The sequence below is a fragment of the Liolophura sinensis genome, chromosome 10 (genome assembly GCF_032854445.1).
Source record: "Liolophura sinensis isolate JHLJ2023 chromosome 10, CUHK_Ljap_v2, whole genome shotgun sequence".
Taxonomy (NCBI): domain Eukaryota; kingdom Metazoa; phylum Mollusca; class Polyplacophora; order Chitonida; family Chitonidae; genus Liolophura; species Liolophura sinensis.
This window is the reverse complement of record NC_088304.1, coordinates 19864246-19883788: the sequence shown is the minus strand read 5'-3', so window position 1 is coordinate 19883788 and position 19543 is coordinate 19864246. Positions and strand designations below refer to the sequence as shown.

At 38.2% G+C, this 19543-nt stretch overlaps 1 protein-coding gene across 1 annotated transcript; it reads right to left on the bottom strand.

Moving 5' to 3' along the window:
* Positions 1-3583: 3583 nt before the first annotated feature.
* Positions 3584-19372, bottom strand: LOC135476529 (beta-ureidopropionase-like). Its single transcript, XM_064756575.1, has 14 exons — positions 19264-19372; positions 18165-18336; positions 17122-17209; positions 16386-16480; positions 13870-13954; positions 13631-13707; positions 11645-11699; positions 10528-10642; positions 10148-10229; positions 9251-9293; positions 8892-8918; positions 7915-7955; positions 5633-5719; positions 3584-3771 (listed from the first exon to the last, which is right to left on the bottom strand). The coding sequence occupies exons 1-14, from the start codon at positions 19362-19364 to the stop codon at positions 3685-3687; spliced, it is 1155 nt and encodes a 384-aa protein (XP_064612645.1). The 5' UTR covers positions 19365-19372; the 3' UTR covers positions 3584-3684.
* Between the last annotated feature and the right edge of the window lie 171 nt (positions 19373-19543).

Sequence of the window (19543 nt, the reverse complement as noted above, 5' to 3'; positions counted from 1 at the left end):
CCATATCTAAAATTCAGCTTAGGCAAGGCATAGCTTGGAGTTGCCTCTCACACCAGCCAATCAGCACTGATTCTGTATCTCTTTAACAACGGAGATAAATTTCTTAATCAGCATGTTTTTCCCACCACTAACAGTATACACATGTATGGAATATAAAATCTTTTACCATATTCTTTTCTCCATAGTAAATGAATTATAAAAGAGAGTTTATTACGTTTTGACAACAAAACTGTTTTTAAAAAATGTGAGCAAAGTATTCTGCTGTGGGCACCATAGTTTATTAATTACCGACAGCATTATCATCACATATAATGTAATATATATATATAATGATTATATATTTCATACCCGGTCGCTGTGAGTTCAAGTCCAGCTCATGCTGGCTTCGTCTCCGGCCGTATGTGGGAAGGTCTGTAGGCAACCTGCGGATGGTCGTTGGTTTCCACTGGGCTATATTTCATACCATCAGTGAATAACTGAACAACTTTAACATATTTCTCATCTTTTCCCAACTTCATCAATCATTGAGAATCAAATAGACAAGCACCAAAATAACTCTGTTATTTCATTGACTTTCTAAAAATGTTTGCAGATTAACAAATAAATGTATACCAGGTACTGAATGTAATTTACAGTATTAAACTTATAATGATTGTTCACAGAAATTGATTGCATCAGTCAACATTAGACTATATGAATAGTAAACAAATCTATCTTTCTGGGCATATGAACTGAGTGATTGGTGTGTAATACCATATTCATGAATATTTCACTAATGCAATAGCAGTTCTTTACCTTTGAGGGATGAAACCAGAGAACCCAGATGAAACCAGAGTACCCAGATGAAACAAAATGAAACCAGAGTACTCAGATGAAACAAAATGAAACCAAAGAACCCAGATGAAACCAGAGTACCCAGATGAAACCAGACTACCCAGATGAAACAAAATGAAACCAGAGTACCCAGATGAAACCAGAGTACCCAGATGAAACAAAATGAAACCAAAGAACCCAGATGAAACCAGAGTACCCAGATGAAACCAGACTACCCAGATGAAAGAAAATGAAACCAGAGTACTCAGATGAAACCATCAAAGTACATGTAACAAACTTTCCCTAACTCACTGGCACAATGTGTACTATATTTGTGGGAATTAAGTCCATTACGTCGTGAATGAAAAATGGGAGAAACAATCTGAAAGTGGTACGGCCGTCATTCGACTATCCCAGAACAAAGGGCTCAGTGGCTGCCTAGGCCTGGAAAGGTTGGAGATGCTCGAAAATCATGTTACGTTTTTTTTTCTTCAGATCCATGTAGTTTTATGCGCTCAACAGTCTATGGTGCACCTGTGTGTGTGTCTGTGTATGCACCTTCATTTTGTTGGTCAGCATTAAATTGGTTCAACTTTACTTTTGATTTAGTTTATTTATTTATTTTACGTCTTTTGTTGGTTTGTTTGTTTGTTTGTTTTGGGTTTTTTTGGATGAACAGTGGTATTGCTTCCAAAGCCAATGCTATACAAGCACTGTTGACCACTTGCCTGAATATAAAGTCTGAGGTCAGGATTGAACCGTTACCTCATGTAATTCAACCACCGGACAGAATAAAGCCAGCATATCTGGCATAATATGCATGTCAGCATGCAACACCCCTGAACATTCATAGTAATTGGGCACATGAAGTTAACATTTTCGACACAAACAGAATTCCATGATGAGATTATCTAGTAAACCCTGTGACTGTTTTTTGGACAACAAAAAGAGGTGCAACTAGTTAACATACAACTATTACCATAGCCAATGAGGTCATCACGCACTCGCAAGTCCCTTGTTAAGTGAATGTCACATGTTATCAAAAAGATAAAATGTCAAACCTTTTGACTGACAGACTATTGAGCTGGTTTGTATTTATTTATTTATTTTGATTGGTGTTTTACACCACTCAAGAAATATTTCACTTATATGATGGCGGCCAGCACCATGGTTGGAGGCAACTGGGCAGAGCCTGGGGAAACCCATGACCATTCGCAGGTTGCTGACAGACCACTGAGGTAAAGGTGACGTACAACTGAAGTACAGGTGAAGTACACCTGAAGTCAAGGTGAAGTACAACTGAAGTAAAGGTGAAGCACAACTGAAGTAAAGGTGAAGTACAGATGCTTAACGACTTCACCACACTGGACAATGCCATTCCTGTGTTAATACTGAAGTGTATGAAGTTTCACAGATTGCACAGAAGAAGGCTTTCTTGAAGAATAGCCTTGCTGCTAAAAATAAAAGGGGATTGGAGGAATGCCCAAATACTTTAATCAGTGTACATAATGCCCGGGACAAACATAACAGACTGTGTATTAGTCTGCGATAATAATTGTTCCTCAGTTAACTGTTACAATTCACAGTCTCTTGTGTGGTGTTTTATGGTGCCTTCCAAAGACCATCCAGAAACTGCCATGTCAATGGTGCTGACGTGGAGATGACAGTGTCTACGGTGCTGGAAGGATATGCTATGTCATGCCCTAAAGTTTATGTACCGACGTGTTACTGTATTAACACGTATATTCTCATCAGATTAATTTGCGCCTTGGCAACATGGGTATTTCAAAAGTTTTTACGTTGCTATATGTAAACCTTTTTTGTTAACACTACAAGTTAGCTAAATTCTGCATGTGGTTACAGTAGTGTTCCGACTCAGCTGCCTTCGTGAGCAGCCGAAGTCAGTTGAGTTAAGAGTCAATTGTTTACAGCATTTATAGCATAGTCAGCAATAAGATAACAACATTACCATTACCAGCACTAAAATATTACAATGTCAACTTGACCAGTTATCAGTTTTATGTTACCTTTTATGTTCAGCATTAACCTGCTCTAATACGAGAAAATGAATTTGTAAATGTTGTAGTCAAGTGGAGATACATAGTTCAGAGGCCAATGTCGCAAACTTCGGTAAAAGCATTTTTTTTAAATACTGAACTTTTTATACATATTCTGTTCACTCACTTTACCGTTTGCAAATTTGATGTTTCAACCCTGTGCGACAGGTACCTAATACCTCAACCTTTTGACAAATGAAAGAGTAACTTTCAGTGCAATTTGTACACATTTTTAATTTTACTTTGGAGACAAAACTGCATTGGTCACATTGGCCAGTTTCAGGGCTTCACAACAAGTATCATTTTATCAGTCTACACAGAATAATGACTTCAGAACATGCTTGAAATAAAAACCTTGAAAACGTGCGAAAATGTTGAAGACTTACTGTACATGTAAAATGCTTTAAGTGTCTCTTGGAATCCTGTTATTCATACTTTGGATACAAGGGAATGCATGCATGCATACATCAAATATTAATAGAAACAAAGGTTGAGATAAAATTCAAGATTCCTGTATAAAATTTACTGGTGGAGACAGTGATGTGAAGTGAATGCAGAGAGAGGCTGAGAGGAGTAATATCTACAACTCCTCCCCATCCCCCGAACCTCCCACCCATCCTCACTATCACACGCACAAACCATCGACAACATGGTCACCATCAACAACATGGTCTCATCAACAACATGGTCTCCATTGACAACATGGTCTCCATCGACAATATGGTCTCCATCGACAACATGGTCTCCATCAACAACATGGTCTCCATCAACAACATGGTCTCCATCAACAACATGGTCTCCATCATTCTGGGTTCTAATTCTCCTTGACAAGTTGTGGCTGATAATCCAGCTGCGCCGCTTTTGTCAGCGATTCAGCATAGAGGGGAAGTCTGCGAGTCATCTGTAACAACAACAACCCAGACAAAGAAATAAGTCATGTGATACAACAGGCACCTGATTGAAAACATTGTGGCAACACTGTCAATTGTACTTCCCATGGTGATGCGTGTCTTTCTTTGAGGAGTTTTGCAAGGCTAAATACAGACACACACAGAAAAAGTTACAAATGTGATCAAATATTAATGTTTAAACACACACAAAAAATATGCTGCAAGTGTCAGTTCTCATCTTCGGTACATTCTGCATTTTCACTTTCTTTTTTAACAAGAAAATGAATCAATGTTACTAATCAAAAGCAGACGCAATGGTATGAAAATAGCTTCCCTTACAAGTCATGACAGAATAAAACGAACACAAAACATAGCCATATCTGTACTGACATGTGTAGTGGATGATGTCCTCTGGATGCACAAAAAGAGGCCTGTGTGCAACGTACTCATATCTACATGCGCCTCACAAAGACTGCACAAAGCTATCACATCTTCATATCTGTTAAGTTTGTACAGTACTTGAAGTTGTGTAATGTCACAGACTTCACCCAAGGCATGAGTTACAATTCCTTCGTAAAACCTGCCCCAGCTACAGGTAAGTGTTATCCTCAGTGATTCTTTAACGTGTATTTTCATCTGCAGATCATTTTGAATCTGAATGCCATATAAAGGTGTGACCAAAATGAGTGAGTGAGTGAGTGAGTGAGTGCTTGGGGTTTAACGTCGCACTCAACAATTTTTCAGTCATATGACGACGAAGGAATCCTTTGGGTGCATGCACGTGTAATGTGCCTCCTTGTTGCAGGACGGATTTCCACCGCTCTTTTATTTAGTGCTGCTTCACTGAGACGACTTACCGAAGGAAAGTAAGCCGCCCCGCCCGAGCCATTATACTGATACAGGTCAACCAAGTCGTTGCATTATCCCTTTCATGCTGAACGCCAAACGAGGAAGTTACAACTTCCTCTTTTAAAGTCTTAGGTGTGACTCAATCAAGGATTGATCCTGGATCTACCGGTCCCGAAGCGGACACTCTACCAACTGTGCTTTCCGGGCCGGTGACCAAAATGAGATCATGCAACAAACTTAATGCACAACCAGCAAAATGACCTTGTTAGAGCTGTCTATTATTGCCACAATTAACAGTAGAGGCCTGATAATAGTTTTGCTTTGAGAATCTTGACGTTTTCCAGTCTGGGGGTGGGACTGAACTTACAGTTTGGTGTGTCCAACACTTCAGAGAGAAGCACGTCAACTGCAATTGGGCCATAGGGCAGGTTATAGTTTTGGATTCCCCTAGCATGTCAAAATGGCAAGGATAGCTACATTGTGATCTACATCTTGTGTTTATATTAGTATCTGAAGCACAGCAGGTACTGGGCAATGCTTTTTGTAAATGACACTCTTACTCTGAGATTAGTACCAACAAGGCCAATGGTGAACAACATGCAATGTCTTTGTACATCAGGTGAGTTTAAGTACAGATCCTAGTGTTGCATGTAAGTACATGTAACAATTTTTCTGTCACATGACGACGAGGAGTCATTAGGTGTATGTACATATGTTGAGTCTTCTTGTGGCTGCCGACAATGAAGTATCATGCTGAAGACACCAGACATGACACCCCACCCAGTCACATTATACCGACACCAAGCCAACCCAGTAATGTTTCCTTGCTCTACCCTTTCAGTGTTGAGTGCCAAGCATGGCAGCAGCAATTTAAGTACCATTTTTAAAGTCTCTGGTTTCATTTGCGAGGTCTCCCAATTTCGCTCAGTGTTGTAAAACGCTACACATTTTAAAGCTGGATCTTATGCCATTCCTAAGTGAATGGTGCAAGAATCTTGGCAGTATAATAGCAAAACGTCTTACCTGAAATCCCCATTTGTCCTTGACCTGTCTACAGAGGTTAAGGTCAACCTCTGCAATCAGCAAGCCATCCCTGACCCGCGACAAACCCTGGTGATAAAGCAAGGAAGTAGACAACCCTCAATGAATTCAACCGAAATCAACACTGATATTCCAATACACTAGACAAAACAGCTACGTGTACATTGCCCCTCAGTTCCATTCCTCAGTTCTCATTACTCGCTCAGTTCCATCCCTCAGTTCTAATTACTCGCTCAGTTCCATTCCTCAGTTCTCATTACTCGCTCAGTTCCACTCCTCAGTTCTCATTACCCGCTCAGTTCCATTCCTCAGCTCTCATTACTCGCTCAGTTCCATTCCTCATAACATTTGCAATGATTCACAGTTTAATACCTGCATAAAATTCAGGATAAAAGCACACAACTTTTCACAGACTAGCTGTGATTGCCACCAATATTAAAGGATACATTTAGTATCAGTAATTTATGTTACTGACGAATTATAACCATACAAATTTCACAAATATTTGTATCTTCACAGCAAAAATGGACATTTTTTCAGGAGTTGAAGTGAATGACAGCACCTGACTAATGTTTATGTCCACTGGAAGACTACCATTCAAAGTATCTTTCAACGGTATTAAATATTTTTCTTAGATTTTTGTCAACCCAGTAAAAGTTTAGTGAAACTTCGTCTTGTCACAGCTTAAGCGCGTCTCCTTTATCAACAGCAAGGTGATGTTGCTTTTACTCTAGCTCTCTAACATCGAAGGTGTTTCTCGTACAATAGTCTAAGCAGTAGCCTTTGGCAGATTGAAGTTGTGAACTTCAGTGATGAAGGACCAAGTGATAAATAGCTTTTTCGGAAAATGAACATACTAGAAGGATATTTCTTCCACTGCTTGAACTGTTCATACAGTAGGCCTACTATATTGTTTATACAATATATGAATCGCCTGCAGATGCCCGTCCAGGGTATTCCTGGTTCAGGTCGTATCCTCCAGAACGGAAAGATATTTCTTCCACTTCTTGAACTGTTCATACAGTAGGCCTACTACATGTATATTGTTGATACAGAGTAGCCTTCAGATGCACGGCCAGGTTCAGGTCGTAGCCTCCGGAGGCGTTGTGCTGGTGATTTTGACTCCTATTAAATGTTTACAAACTTGAAATATTAGTGCTGTAGGCCTACAACTGGATTCATGCTCAATTCTGACACAAATGGAAATAAATCCAAGCACCATTGAGGCTGATCTAGGCAATTGATTGTCGCTGGATTTTTATGCTTCAGTTTTGTAGTAGTGGCTTCTAAGGTGAGAGCAGTGCTGACCTAGTTATCTCGGATGTCAGAGAAAGCACCTGGCTTGAACACGGCGTTACAACAATTTTACTGTATTTTACTGTAAAAAAACACATCCCTTATTTGCAAGAAGGACAAACGGCAAATTTACATCCTTTAGTTCTAATAAATGCAGAGAAAAAATATTATATCATAAGATTTAATTAATTTTAAGCATTTTCCGATGAGATCTCATTCCCCTAAACCTTTGGCATCCTTATGAATTTTCACTGACTCAGACCTTTGTTATTTAGAAACTGCATGCTGACTAAATGCTAAAATACAGACTTGTCCCACAGCCCTATGTGGAATGGCCCTTTAGCTACACGTAAATAAATCATTGTAAACGATCTCAAAATGATGCCTTATGCAGTAGTTCTGTGTTATCATATGTCACTTCAAGGAGTAAATGGGCTAAGGCTTTGTCACAGCTTAGGACGCACAACCTGATAGCAACGTGTCTGATTGGATAAAATTCTCAAGATGGCTGCCTCGATTCACACCAGCCATTTATGCAGTTTTCTCATTTTGTTCTACATGTTATTCAGTGAAATTTCAGTCAAATAATAAAGTGTGATACTTTTAAGAAAGCGTGACTATCCTGATTTCGATTGAAATATATTTTAGCCAGGTGCCGTCTTGTCCTTTAACATAGGGTTGCATTTCTTTTGTGTTCCTTGTCTGATTTGTAATTTTACACTGTACTCAAGTAGAATTAATTTACACTCATACCTGCCAATGTCACAGCGTTTTAAGCACTCCATTTTACAATCCCTGAAATTTATAATCTTATCCAGTAAAATGTCTGCCAGCAACCTTTGGAAGGTCTTGGGTTTCTGCCAGGCTCTGCCAGGTGGCCTCCCACCATAATGCTTGCCATTGTCTAATGAATGAAATATTATAAAAGAAACAATATCCAGTAAACACAATTGAAAGCATGTTATTACCGGACTGCGACTTCCATCTGGAGCGGCGACATAGCTCGATCCTGAAAGAATAAACCACTTTTAAATTACCTACTTCACCTAAAATTTGGAAAGTAGAAATGCACTTTTCAGAAGCTCATCAAGGCCTTAAAATGATACATTTGAAGCCAACACCTAAGTTTTTCTGATAAAAAAAATTAATAAAGCTAAATAAAAAACTCTTAAATGGCTCTATAAATTGGATAAAAGAATCAGTCAAGCAAAATGTAGGACTTGAAAAATGTCAAACTTTAGGTGAAATAAAGTGTATGAACTTAAAATGCGTAAAAATGGTAGCCTATACTCTAGTAGTGTCATTAAACAGTTGTTCCAGGACAATAATCGCAAGGCCGATTCCCACAATGACATATAACACAAATCTCCAAAGAACTAAGAAAGTATTTACTTATTTATCTGATTGGTGTTTTACGCCTTCTCAGGAATATTTGACTTATACAACGGCAGATCTGCAGGTTGCTGCCAGGCCTTCCCACATACGTCCGGAGCACTCTTTAATATGTAGAACACTAAATGGTGGCATGTCATAAGATGCCGGCTCTTTATCATGTCTTACCACATCAGACCAATTAACTCTAGATATCTTATTTATTTATTTCATTGTTGTTCGACACTGTTCCAGTACTAAACAATAGTTCACTTACCGTATACAATGGAAGTCAGTTTTAAAGTGCCAGTTGTAAACCACTGACCTTTGGCAAGTTACTGACAAACTTTCTCAAGTCTCATGTACAGATATGCCCACAATATTGGTGCTGGTAGTAGGCCTAACAAAAGTTATACAATGGTCACATGACTGTTGACCTATGACTGACACCATAGCCCCCAAAAACAATGGGAGTAGGAAACTGGATCAAACCAGGGTTGGATACTGCTGTGTTTGTGATGCATATATCTCGCCCAAAAATACCAGATGAATGACCTAGGAAACTAGTACATACCATAGAAATGTCCAAAATCTTTGTGACCTGAAACAATAAATGCACACATTTTACCGAAAGACCCATTTGACAAAGATTTTGCAGAATCCTGGGAAAACCTGGTAATACCAGATAACAAACAATAGTAACGTTTCACAATATATTTTTATTTCATAAAAATAACTTACTTGCTATAAGCTGAGAGAACCTCAGCAACTGGGCAGGTAATTTGATATCCTACTGGGAAAAGGTAATCTTCAGTATCAAAAGTAATGTCTTATTTAACCCTAAAAATCACCTTATTGTGGCAAATTTTTAGTAATTTTGACAGTAATTCAAGAAACTATTAGTATGGACACTTGTAAAGCATTATCACTCACTAGGTTTGCCATCTCCGGAAGTGAATTCATTAGGAAACACCTCCTGTAAATTGATAGTGACGTGCATGTAGTTCAGAGGTTATGAGACGAAATCCAGTTCATGTGTTAGTTATCCAGCTTTACAAGACAATTTTTCAAGACAATTCAGAAAGGATTAAAAAAATATCATAAATGAAGTATTTACGAAAATGAAAATATAAAAAAAAAAATCAACATATGTGATTAGCCATAGATTAGTGATATCAAAATATTCCTGCACTATTGGTAACACGTAATTAAACAAATCTGTTTGTTTATTTATTTGAAATTCAAAACTATTTATGGATGGAGAAAACTGGGTTGGCCTGATAAAACCCCAACATCTTCAGTATACCTACAAAGCCAGGGACACACCAGACAGATTTTCTCGCCTACTTATTTGATTTTCTAAACATCCACCTAGTGAATCAGCACTGGTGTCTTTCACAGGCGATGTTGTCTGCTCCGAAATTCACTTGTATCCAAATTGTCAGATACTAACCAAGAAATACACTGTTGATTCCACTCTGTCCAAGCTGTGTGTCCGCGCCAACAAATTGTGTCGATCGAGATCAAACAACACGGAAGCGTGTTGACTTCTGACCTTTGTTTGTGACAGATGACTTACTAGGTCACATGACATAACCTACTGACCACAATGACCATAATATGTCTACATCTATGCTTCGAATATTGTCAGAGGTTAAGTTCGCCCCTACAAGTGAAAAAAATCTGTGTCCCTGGCTTAAAGAAACTTCCCAACATAGAGCTGCAGCCATACTGCATATGAGCACTATTGTTGTAATGATTCATAGGCTGAGAAAAACTTGGAAACATAAAGAAAAAAGGTCATTAGCAAACAAAGTTGTAAGGACTCACAGTTCCAACTCTATTAATGGCCACAGAGAAGTAGGAATTGGCAATGGCAGCACATCGGGCTTCTACAGGCCACATGGGTTCACTGAAAATTGAAAAACCAGAGGATATAGGTATAAGATCTTTTATCATACAAAAAACAAAATTAAAGTAACTGTATGTATGCTAACTACAGAAAATAATAACTTAAACTGATTTGGCTGCTTTTTTGTGTTTTTGGTAACTAGAATGGAACGCATCATATTAACGTCACCCTTATAAGCTAAATACATCTACCCTTAGAATACAAAAAAACATAACTCAAGCACAGGTAATTAATAAGTTTTGCGCAGGTAAACTCCTGCTACAGTGTAAGCACCTCTGACCGCACTCTGAAGACATACCTGAGTGCCCCCACTGTGGCTGAGGGGTTGAACACAATCTCCGCCCCATTAATCCCGAACATAAGCCAGTTAAGGGGGTGATGCCGGCCATAGCAGATGTTCACTCCAATTTTACCTGTCAGGCGAAAAATGATTAAGTGCGTTTGGGACTATAAAGTACATGTACATCACTAAAATATTAGTATGTGCAGCCATGCATTACACTATGACAGAACAAGGATAATTCCGAGCACACTTTTCTTTCAGCTATACATGAAGTGATGACAACATGAGGTTAATTGCTTGTACACTTTTCTTTCTGCTATACATGAAGCGATGACAACATGGTGATAATACCTACCACACTTTTCCTTCCTCTCTACTTGAAACTATTACAACACAAGGATAATTCCTTGCACTCTTTTCTTTCCTCTATACTTGAAACTATAACAACACAAGGATAATTCCTTGCACACTTTTCTTTCTGCTATACATGAAACTAACAACACACGGATAACTGCTTGCACACTTTTCTTTCCTCTATACTTGAAACTATAACAACACAAGGATAATTCCTTGCACACTTTTCTTTCTGCTATACATGAAACTATAACACAAGGATAATTCCTTGCACACTTTTCTTTCTGCTATACATGAAACTATGACAACACAAGGATAATTCCTTGCACACTTTTCTTTCTGCTATACATGGAACTATGACAACACAAGGATAATTCCTTGCACACTTTTCTTGCCACTATACTTGAAATTATGACAACACAAGGATAATTCCTTGCACACTTTTCTTTCCACTATACATGAAGCGATGACAACAGGGTAATAATACCTTGCACACTTTTCTGTCCACTATACATGAAACTATGACAACACAAGGATAATTCCTTGCACACTTTTTTTCTTAACATTATTTTCTGAGTCAGATATTATACTGTAGTTCGCCTGAAAAAAGAAAACTGTTGACTGATTGAATCTGATCAAGAATTTTTGGCATTCAGGTTTATGGGTGGAAGAAACCGAGAGAAAACACGAAAGTAAGCAAGTTAACTGTGAATACATATTCACCTCATGATGTTGCAGACGTAATCAGTAAATGTTTTGACAAAGACATTGGTCTTACCAAACTGGGTCTGAAATACAGGGTGTCCTGTATTACCCTCCATATAATAGGTGGCCTGGGGAAAAAATTAAAACCATTATATCTTTTTTTGCCTGTTATGTACTATCGTCTTTCAAAAACTATTAGTGGGTTGACCAAAATGGTAAGTAGATCTACTAAATCTACATGTAACTTAGTATCAAATTTAAGACAAATTTATGAGAGTTTTAGAAGTAAATACTGATTGCTTTTATAAAATTGAGGGCACTTTTTCTGTCGGCGATTCTTATATGTTGCCTGAAGTACATTACATAAGGTCTATAGCTACATATTGTTGGTGGTTACATGTACGTGTTGTTAATAATGTCTATAGCTACATATTGTTGGTGGTTACATGTACGTGTTGTTTATAAAGTCTATAGCTACATATTGTTCGTGGTTACATGTACGTGTTGTTTATAAGTCTATAGCTACATATTGTTCGTGGTTACATGTACGTGCTGTTTATAAAGTCTATAGCTACATATTGTTCGTGGTTACATGTACGTGTTGTTTATAATGTCTATAGCTACATATTGTTCGTGGTTACATGTACGTGTTGTTTATAAAGTCTATAGCTACATATTGTTCGTGGTTACATGTACGTGTTGTTTATAAAGTCTATAGCTACATATTGTTCGTGGTTACATGTACGTGCTGTTTATAAAATCTATAGCTACATATTGTTCGTGGTTACATGTACGTGTTGTTTATAATGTCTATAGCTACATATTATTCGTGGTTACATGTACGTGCTGTTTATAAAGTCTATAGCTACATATTGTTCCTGGTTACATGTACGTGCTGTTTATAAAGTCTATAGCTACATATTGTTCGTGGTTACATGTACGTGTTGTTTATAATGTCTATAGCTACATATTGTTCGTGGTTACATGTACGTGTTGTTTATAAAGTCTATAGCTACATATTGTTTGCGGTTACATGTACGTGTTGTTTATAAAGTCTATAGCTACATATTGTTGGTGGTTACATGTACGTGTTGTTAATAATGTCTATAGCTACATATTGTTCGTGGTTACATGTACGTGTTGTTTATAAAGTCTATAGCTACATATTCTTCGTGGTTACATGTACGTGTTGTTTATAAGTCTATAGCTACATATTGTTCGTGGTTACATGTACGTGCTGTTTATAAAGTCTATAGCTACATATTGTTGGTGGTTACATGTACGTGTTGTTTATAATGTCTATAGCTACATATTGTTCGTGGTTACATGTACGTGTTGTTTATAAAGTCTATAGCTACATATTGTTCGTGGTTACATGTACGTGTTGTTTATAAAGTCTATAGCTACACATTGTTTGTGGTTACATGTACGTGCTGTTTATAAAGTCTATAGCTACATATTGTTGGTGGTTACATGTACGTGTTGTTTATAAAGTCTATAGCTACATATTGTTCCTGGTTACATGTACGTGCTGTTTATAAAGTCTATAGCTACATATTGTTCGTGGTTACATGTGCGTGTTGTTTATAATGTCTATAGCTACATATTGTTCGTGGTTACATGTACGTGTTGTTTATAAAGTCTATAGCTACATATTGTTTGCGGTTACATGTACGTGTTGTTTATAAAGTCTATAGCTACATATTGTTCGTGGTTACATGTACGTGTTGTTTATAAAGTCTATAGCTACATATTGTTCGTGGTTACATGTACGTGTTGTTTATAATGTCTATAGCTACATATTGTTCGTGGTTACATGTACGTGTTGTTTATAATGTCTATAGCTACATATTATTCGTGGTTACATGTACGTGTTGTTTATAAAGTCTATAGCTACATATTGTTTGCGGTTACATGCACGTGTTGTTTATAAAGTCTATAGCTACATATTGTTCGTGGTTACATGTACGTGTTGTTTATAAAGTCTTATAGCTACATATTGTTCGTGGTTACATGTACGTGTTGTTTATATCTACATGTATATAAATGCTAAGATTACCTCATTGAAATCGCCCACTCGTGGAATGTGGTTTTTTCTTGTCTTCCCAATCACACTGCCACTGTTTGATATTACCACTGAAAAGCAAACACAAATTTTCCTAGTAGAGATACAATTTAAACTCATCCCCAAAAACCCAAAAGATGATTCTTTTTTTAAATGTTACTCAAACATTTCTCAAATGCCACATGTCAGATTCTGTCTGCTTGTCTGTTTGTTTGTTTATACATCATATTTACCTGCTGTGTTCCAGATAACATCGTCAATGTCTTCATCTCGCTCCAAAATAGGGGAGATAATCACCATGTTGTACCTCTTTGCAAGCTGCAAACAGACAATAAAACATGCAACATAACCACGGCCACAATCTCCTTAAACATTTTCTATACCATCCTGTTCAGAATGTAGCCTCTTTTATCGTTGTTCTCCAGGCCTTAGCGGCAAGAAGCAATTTACTCTGCTCTTTCATGTGGCCTTACATGAAGGCCATCAACATTACATGAACCAGGGAGAAATCCTTCAGCTTGATATTAAGTAAATAGACTCATGCCAAAAAATGTATCACAATACAACTGCTTACATCAAGTGATTGGCATGGCCTTGGAGTCAACAGTTAATAAAAGTGAGCCCATCTGTATTGAGGTATCTCAAAACTTACATTTTAGGCTCAGCGGGGCTGTTTCTCAAAGGGGTCGGCCTAATTACCGGCCTAATTATCACAATGTCACATACTCATGGCATAGGTCCCCTTGGTATTTGCAACATTACGATCCCTTTGAGAAACAGCCCCCTGCAGAACACTAAATACAGTAAATGACCTAAAGTATCGCATGTTACTGTCGTTCACTTTCGCATGATCTGAGTTGGGAACACGTTGAAAAAGAGAGTGATTAGCCCTCCACCCATTTCATTACCCTACACGGCACTAAGCAGCTCTGGTTGCTAATCCTCGCCACATGAGGTTAAGTCACTGAGAGTGAGGTGTACAGGTTTCCGCACAAGCAGGCCTACATGTACATCTCTACATATACCCATGAAAGAAACAGAAGACAGTTTCAAGAAGGACAATGTCTATTTAAAACCTTTAAATTCCAAACACTTCCTGAAAGCATGATCATGCCAAACAAGGAATCTACATGTGCAATGTACACAGCAGACCAACTGCACAATGTTCCCACAGACCAACTGCACAATGTACGCAGCAGACCAACTGCACAATGTACGCAGCAGACCAACTGCATAATGTACGCAGCAGACCAACTGCACAATGTACGCAGCAGACCAACCGCACAATGTACGCAGCAGACCAACTGCACAATGTACACAGCAGACCAACTGCACAATGTACACAGCAGACCAACTGCACAATGTACACAGCAGACCAACTGCACAATGTACACAGCAGACCAACTGCACAATGTACACAGCAGACCAACTGCACAATGTACACAGCAGACCAACTGCACAATGTACACAGCAGACCAACTGCACAATGTACACAGCAGACCAACCGCACAATGTACACAGCAGACCAACCGCACAATGTACACAGCAGACCAACCGCACAATGTACACAGCAGACCAACCGCACAATGTACACAGCAGACCAACTGCACAATGTACACAGCAGACCAACTGCACAATGTACACAGCAGACCCACTGCACAATGTACACAGCAGACCAACTGATTATTCGGGTTAGGCTTACGTTTAAGTCAAATCGCACCGTTATATGGTGAACGGTTGTCTGCTGAGAGCCGTCATTATGCAACGAATATGTGTAGAAACGTATTTAGTGGAAAATAAAAATATCTGTCACCTGTGTGCATATAATTCCAATTTGGTATGTCAGTCTACATGCACAATTTGTTTCTTTAAAGTAGAAACTGAGTTCTTATCACATTAGGAGTTCGCACTTCACTGTCACTGCCTTTATAAACAAAATGTTTTATAGTTCCCTACATAAGTTTTGCCCAGACTTGACAGATAAGATTCTTCTTTTGCCAGTAAAAGTCACATGATCGATGGGTAGCCACGTGGTAATTTCGAATCCTGTGCTTCTAAGTGGCTTGTATCTACGTGTAAATAAAACCAGTCTGTATGACTAAAAACTCAACTGAGGAGACACGATTAAATATTCAATAAATTAAATATCCATGTTACGAAATACGGGCGGAAATTGACAGCGTTTCAAATTTCACCAGAATGAACAAGAAATGTTCAGCTGCAGCCGTGCAAATGCACATGTGTGGGTGTCACTTTGATCACAATTTGACATCTTCACCTCGTCTGCTGGTAGGCCTAGTTTGCAAGTATGAATTTATGGTGTGCTAAATTCTGCCACAGCTTTGTATACAGAGGGCCCTGCAGTTCAAAAACAGATATCTGACATGACACTCCACATGTGTAAAGGTCCTGGGTAGTCACACTTAATCTCCCCAGAGTTTTCTCCCACATTCCCATGTATCACAAAATAACGATAATAAAACAAGTGAACATACTAAAATTTTTATGATGAAAACTGAGGAAAACCTCAACTGTTAATGGTGGGAGAACAGACTGAGAGCTCAGTGAAGCGTGAGTTTGTTTATTACGTTCTTGAACTGTCAGCATAATCCACTGACCACCCCTGATGCTCTCCCGCAGCGCGCAGTCAGTAACAACCACTAAAAACACAATGAATCCTGGGAAACACTTTCAGACTCCCAAAGCGAAACTTTAGGTCATTTACCCTATGTGTGAAATTGACACTAACCTCGGACAAAAAGGCTGTAGATGGTCCTCTTTCTGCTGACTCTGCAAATTGTGTCCAAGGCAGTTTCTCCCTTGTGCAAAAAGCAAAAGGCATATCTAAAACAGAAAAAATACTCGTAATGAATTAGGTAATTTCAAAAGGCTATTAAAATTCTAACTTCTGCCATCATGTGGTTAACTCTGAATAACATTATGGGCAGTACATGTATTTTGTTTCGTGTGCAATCATAAATATTATTTCCATCTAAAATTATGTGAAAGCATACGGCTGACTATTTTTGAAATGTAAATTAAAACTTTCTCAACTCTTGTAGGCCACAAAACCAATCACAATCAAGAAGATAACTGACAGTCATTACAATAAGGGCAAAAAACTAAACCCAAAGGTTTTTTTCACCATTTATGCACAATGTAAGATATTTCTAAAAATCGGCCCTGACCTGAAACAATGATTTTTTGTTGTTGTTTTTTCAACCTTCTGCTTGTTTACACATTTAATTTCACATCACTGATTATACAGTAAATCCATGACCAATAGGTTAATCCCTCTGCCATGCTGTTGGAGGGCTTCTCCAAAATTCCAGGGAGATAAACCATCCACATAAGGGGAAGTAACTCTTTCTCTCTGAGCGCTAATGTCACCAATAATACATAATTTGCAACATTCTTCAGCACAGTATTAAATATAAATCAATCATCGAAATAAATACATAAAGTACAAAAATACACAGCCATACTCCAGGCTTCCTGCAGGCAGACGATGTTCACCCCGGACTCCCCGGCCATTCTGATCATATCACCCACATTGGCATGAAGAGCTGAACGCTGGAAAACACAACAGAAATGGTAATCAAACCTGAGGCTGCGCTACATAACGCAAAGCCCATATTCCGAAACTCCCACTCCCACACATTTCGTATGAATTATGAGGAAGTAGGGAAAGATTGGAGTTCAATCTTTTCGTTCACACAGGCCATTAAAGGTAAAAACCGTGCTAGAATACTATGTGTAAGATGTTAAGACAACCTTTGCTGATCATCTGTCTCACCATGTTCGAGAGGCATAAATGACATGTTTTTCTGCTTGAAACATCTTATGTTCAGAGATGTTCAGCTCCTAGATTTTCTCCATTGTTCAGCGACAGCACTCTAAATTACTTTTTGCGGCTTTTTGTTCAGACTACCACATTGCAGTAAATATGATCAAAAATAGTTGCCTAACATTTCTGACAGCTCACGTGGTTCTGTAGGACTTTTTTACCTTTTGCTATAAAAGAACTCAACCTTGAAACTCCTCAGTTGAGAAAAGCATGGTTTTCATCTGGTCACAGTGTAACACTCAAACTCAAGCACAAACTGTCTAAAATGTGGCATAAATGTGAAAAAACACAAAGTAACCTTTTTCAAAAGTCAATCAGATCAAGACAAAAAAGACAAGAAAGTGTGCACCAAATTTGAACACTGAGATATCTTCCTCAGAAAATTACTCCACACACCGCTCATGCACAAATCAGGCGATCATTTCCAATTTCAGTTCTCCAATTTTTCCTATCTCTCTCATGGTAATTTTGTCAGAATAAAGCATCTCAAAGACACTGAGACACCCCACTGTCTAAACCTATGGTGACAGTTGCTCATGACGATGTCACCTCTATTTGTAGAAATCGCATGCAAGACAGACTTCTGCAGGGACTATGACATATTGCATTGTGCTTTACATTGTAACTCTTGTGAATATGTAAATTTTCAAGTTACATATTTGCAACCGACGTCCATTGTACCTGCTCAATTATTGATGCAGTTGTAGGTAGCACAATCTTATTCTGAATGGCACCAATTCGCACCACCCTTGGTGACCTGGTCTCCTCCGGGGCTGCCTCAAAGACATAGCCTGCAAGATCCACATTCTTCCCTTCAGCATCCAACACCAGCTCCTCAGGAAGTTTGAGCTCTCTGAAAAATAGTCATTGTGGCAAATGAACTGACTGCAAATGATTAGTTGTTGTGCTCTCATTGGTATACCGAATTGTGTAAAAAAAAATAACCAAGTACAAATGTGAATTAACCAAATCTAAATGACTGTTTTCATTTTTCTTTTGCAACCAGTAACAAAATCACTCTGTCCTGGACATACACCTGACTTGGTCTGAAGTTCATGCATACATTATCGTCCGTAATTAATTTAACTACGACACGTTTATATTTCAGTTTTAAAAATCACTTAAGGTACTTGTTAAATCAGTAGATAAAAGGTAATACTTTAACAAGAATGTTAAATTTATTTATATTTATATATGAAAACAGATTTCACCATTTTTCAATTGCATACATTCCTTCCAGGATTTGAAAGAACCAACTGCAAGTCAATGGACTGGATGAGGTTTTGATATCTTGGATCCATGATATCTTGCATATATATTGTCTTATGCAATATAACTGCCCCCGGCTCTGCCCAGTTTCCTCTCACCACAATGCTGGCTGCTGTTGTATAAGTGAAATATTATTGATCATGGCGTAAAACACCAATCAAATAAATAAATAAATACAGAACGACTATGTAGGCCTTTGAAAAAAAGAAACAACAATACATTGTATTTAAGCACAGAAAACAGAAGTGTTAAACGAATAAGTTTTCATTTCCTTCTCCATATTGAATTAGCCTGTAAAATCCTGACCCAGTGACACACCCACAAAGATGACCATGTCTGGTTATATGCATACATATGCATACATGTTATATTCATAACATGTAGTCTATATCTGATAAGACAACAATGTAAGCCCACATGAAACTGGCATATGCATTCGACTGCATGCATGAAGCAAACAAGATGACAGACACGTCGCTTGCCTTCCACATGAAAATATATATCAGGATACCTCAGCTCTTTGCCATACAAAATTCTCTTGACCTCTTTCAGCTCTGAAGCTGGCAGTTTGTCTCCCAACAACTTCTCTAAACTTTCGATTTCTGCTGCCATTTCCACACCAGTTGATACCAGACAGTGAACTTTGACCTCTGCGGGCACTACCATTCCACAATTTCCGTACACGGGAGAAACAGGTTAAATTCAGTGCAAATTTTTATAGTGTTTTTACCGCATTTGCGATTCATTATTCAAAGGTATTACGTAAAATATTAAAATCATAACAAAACACG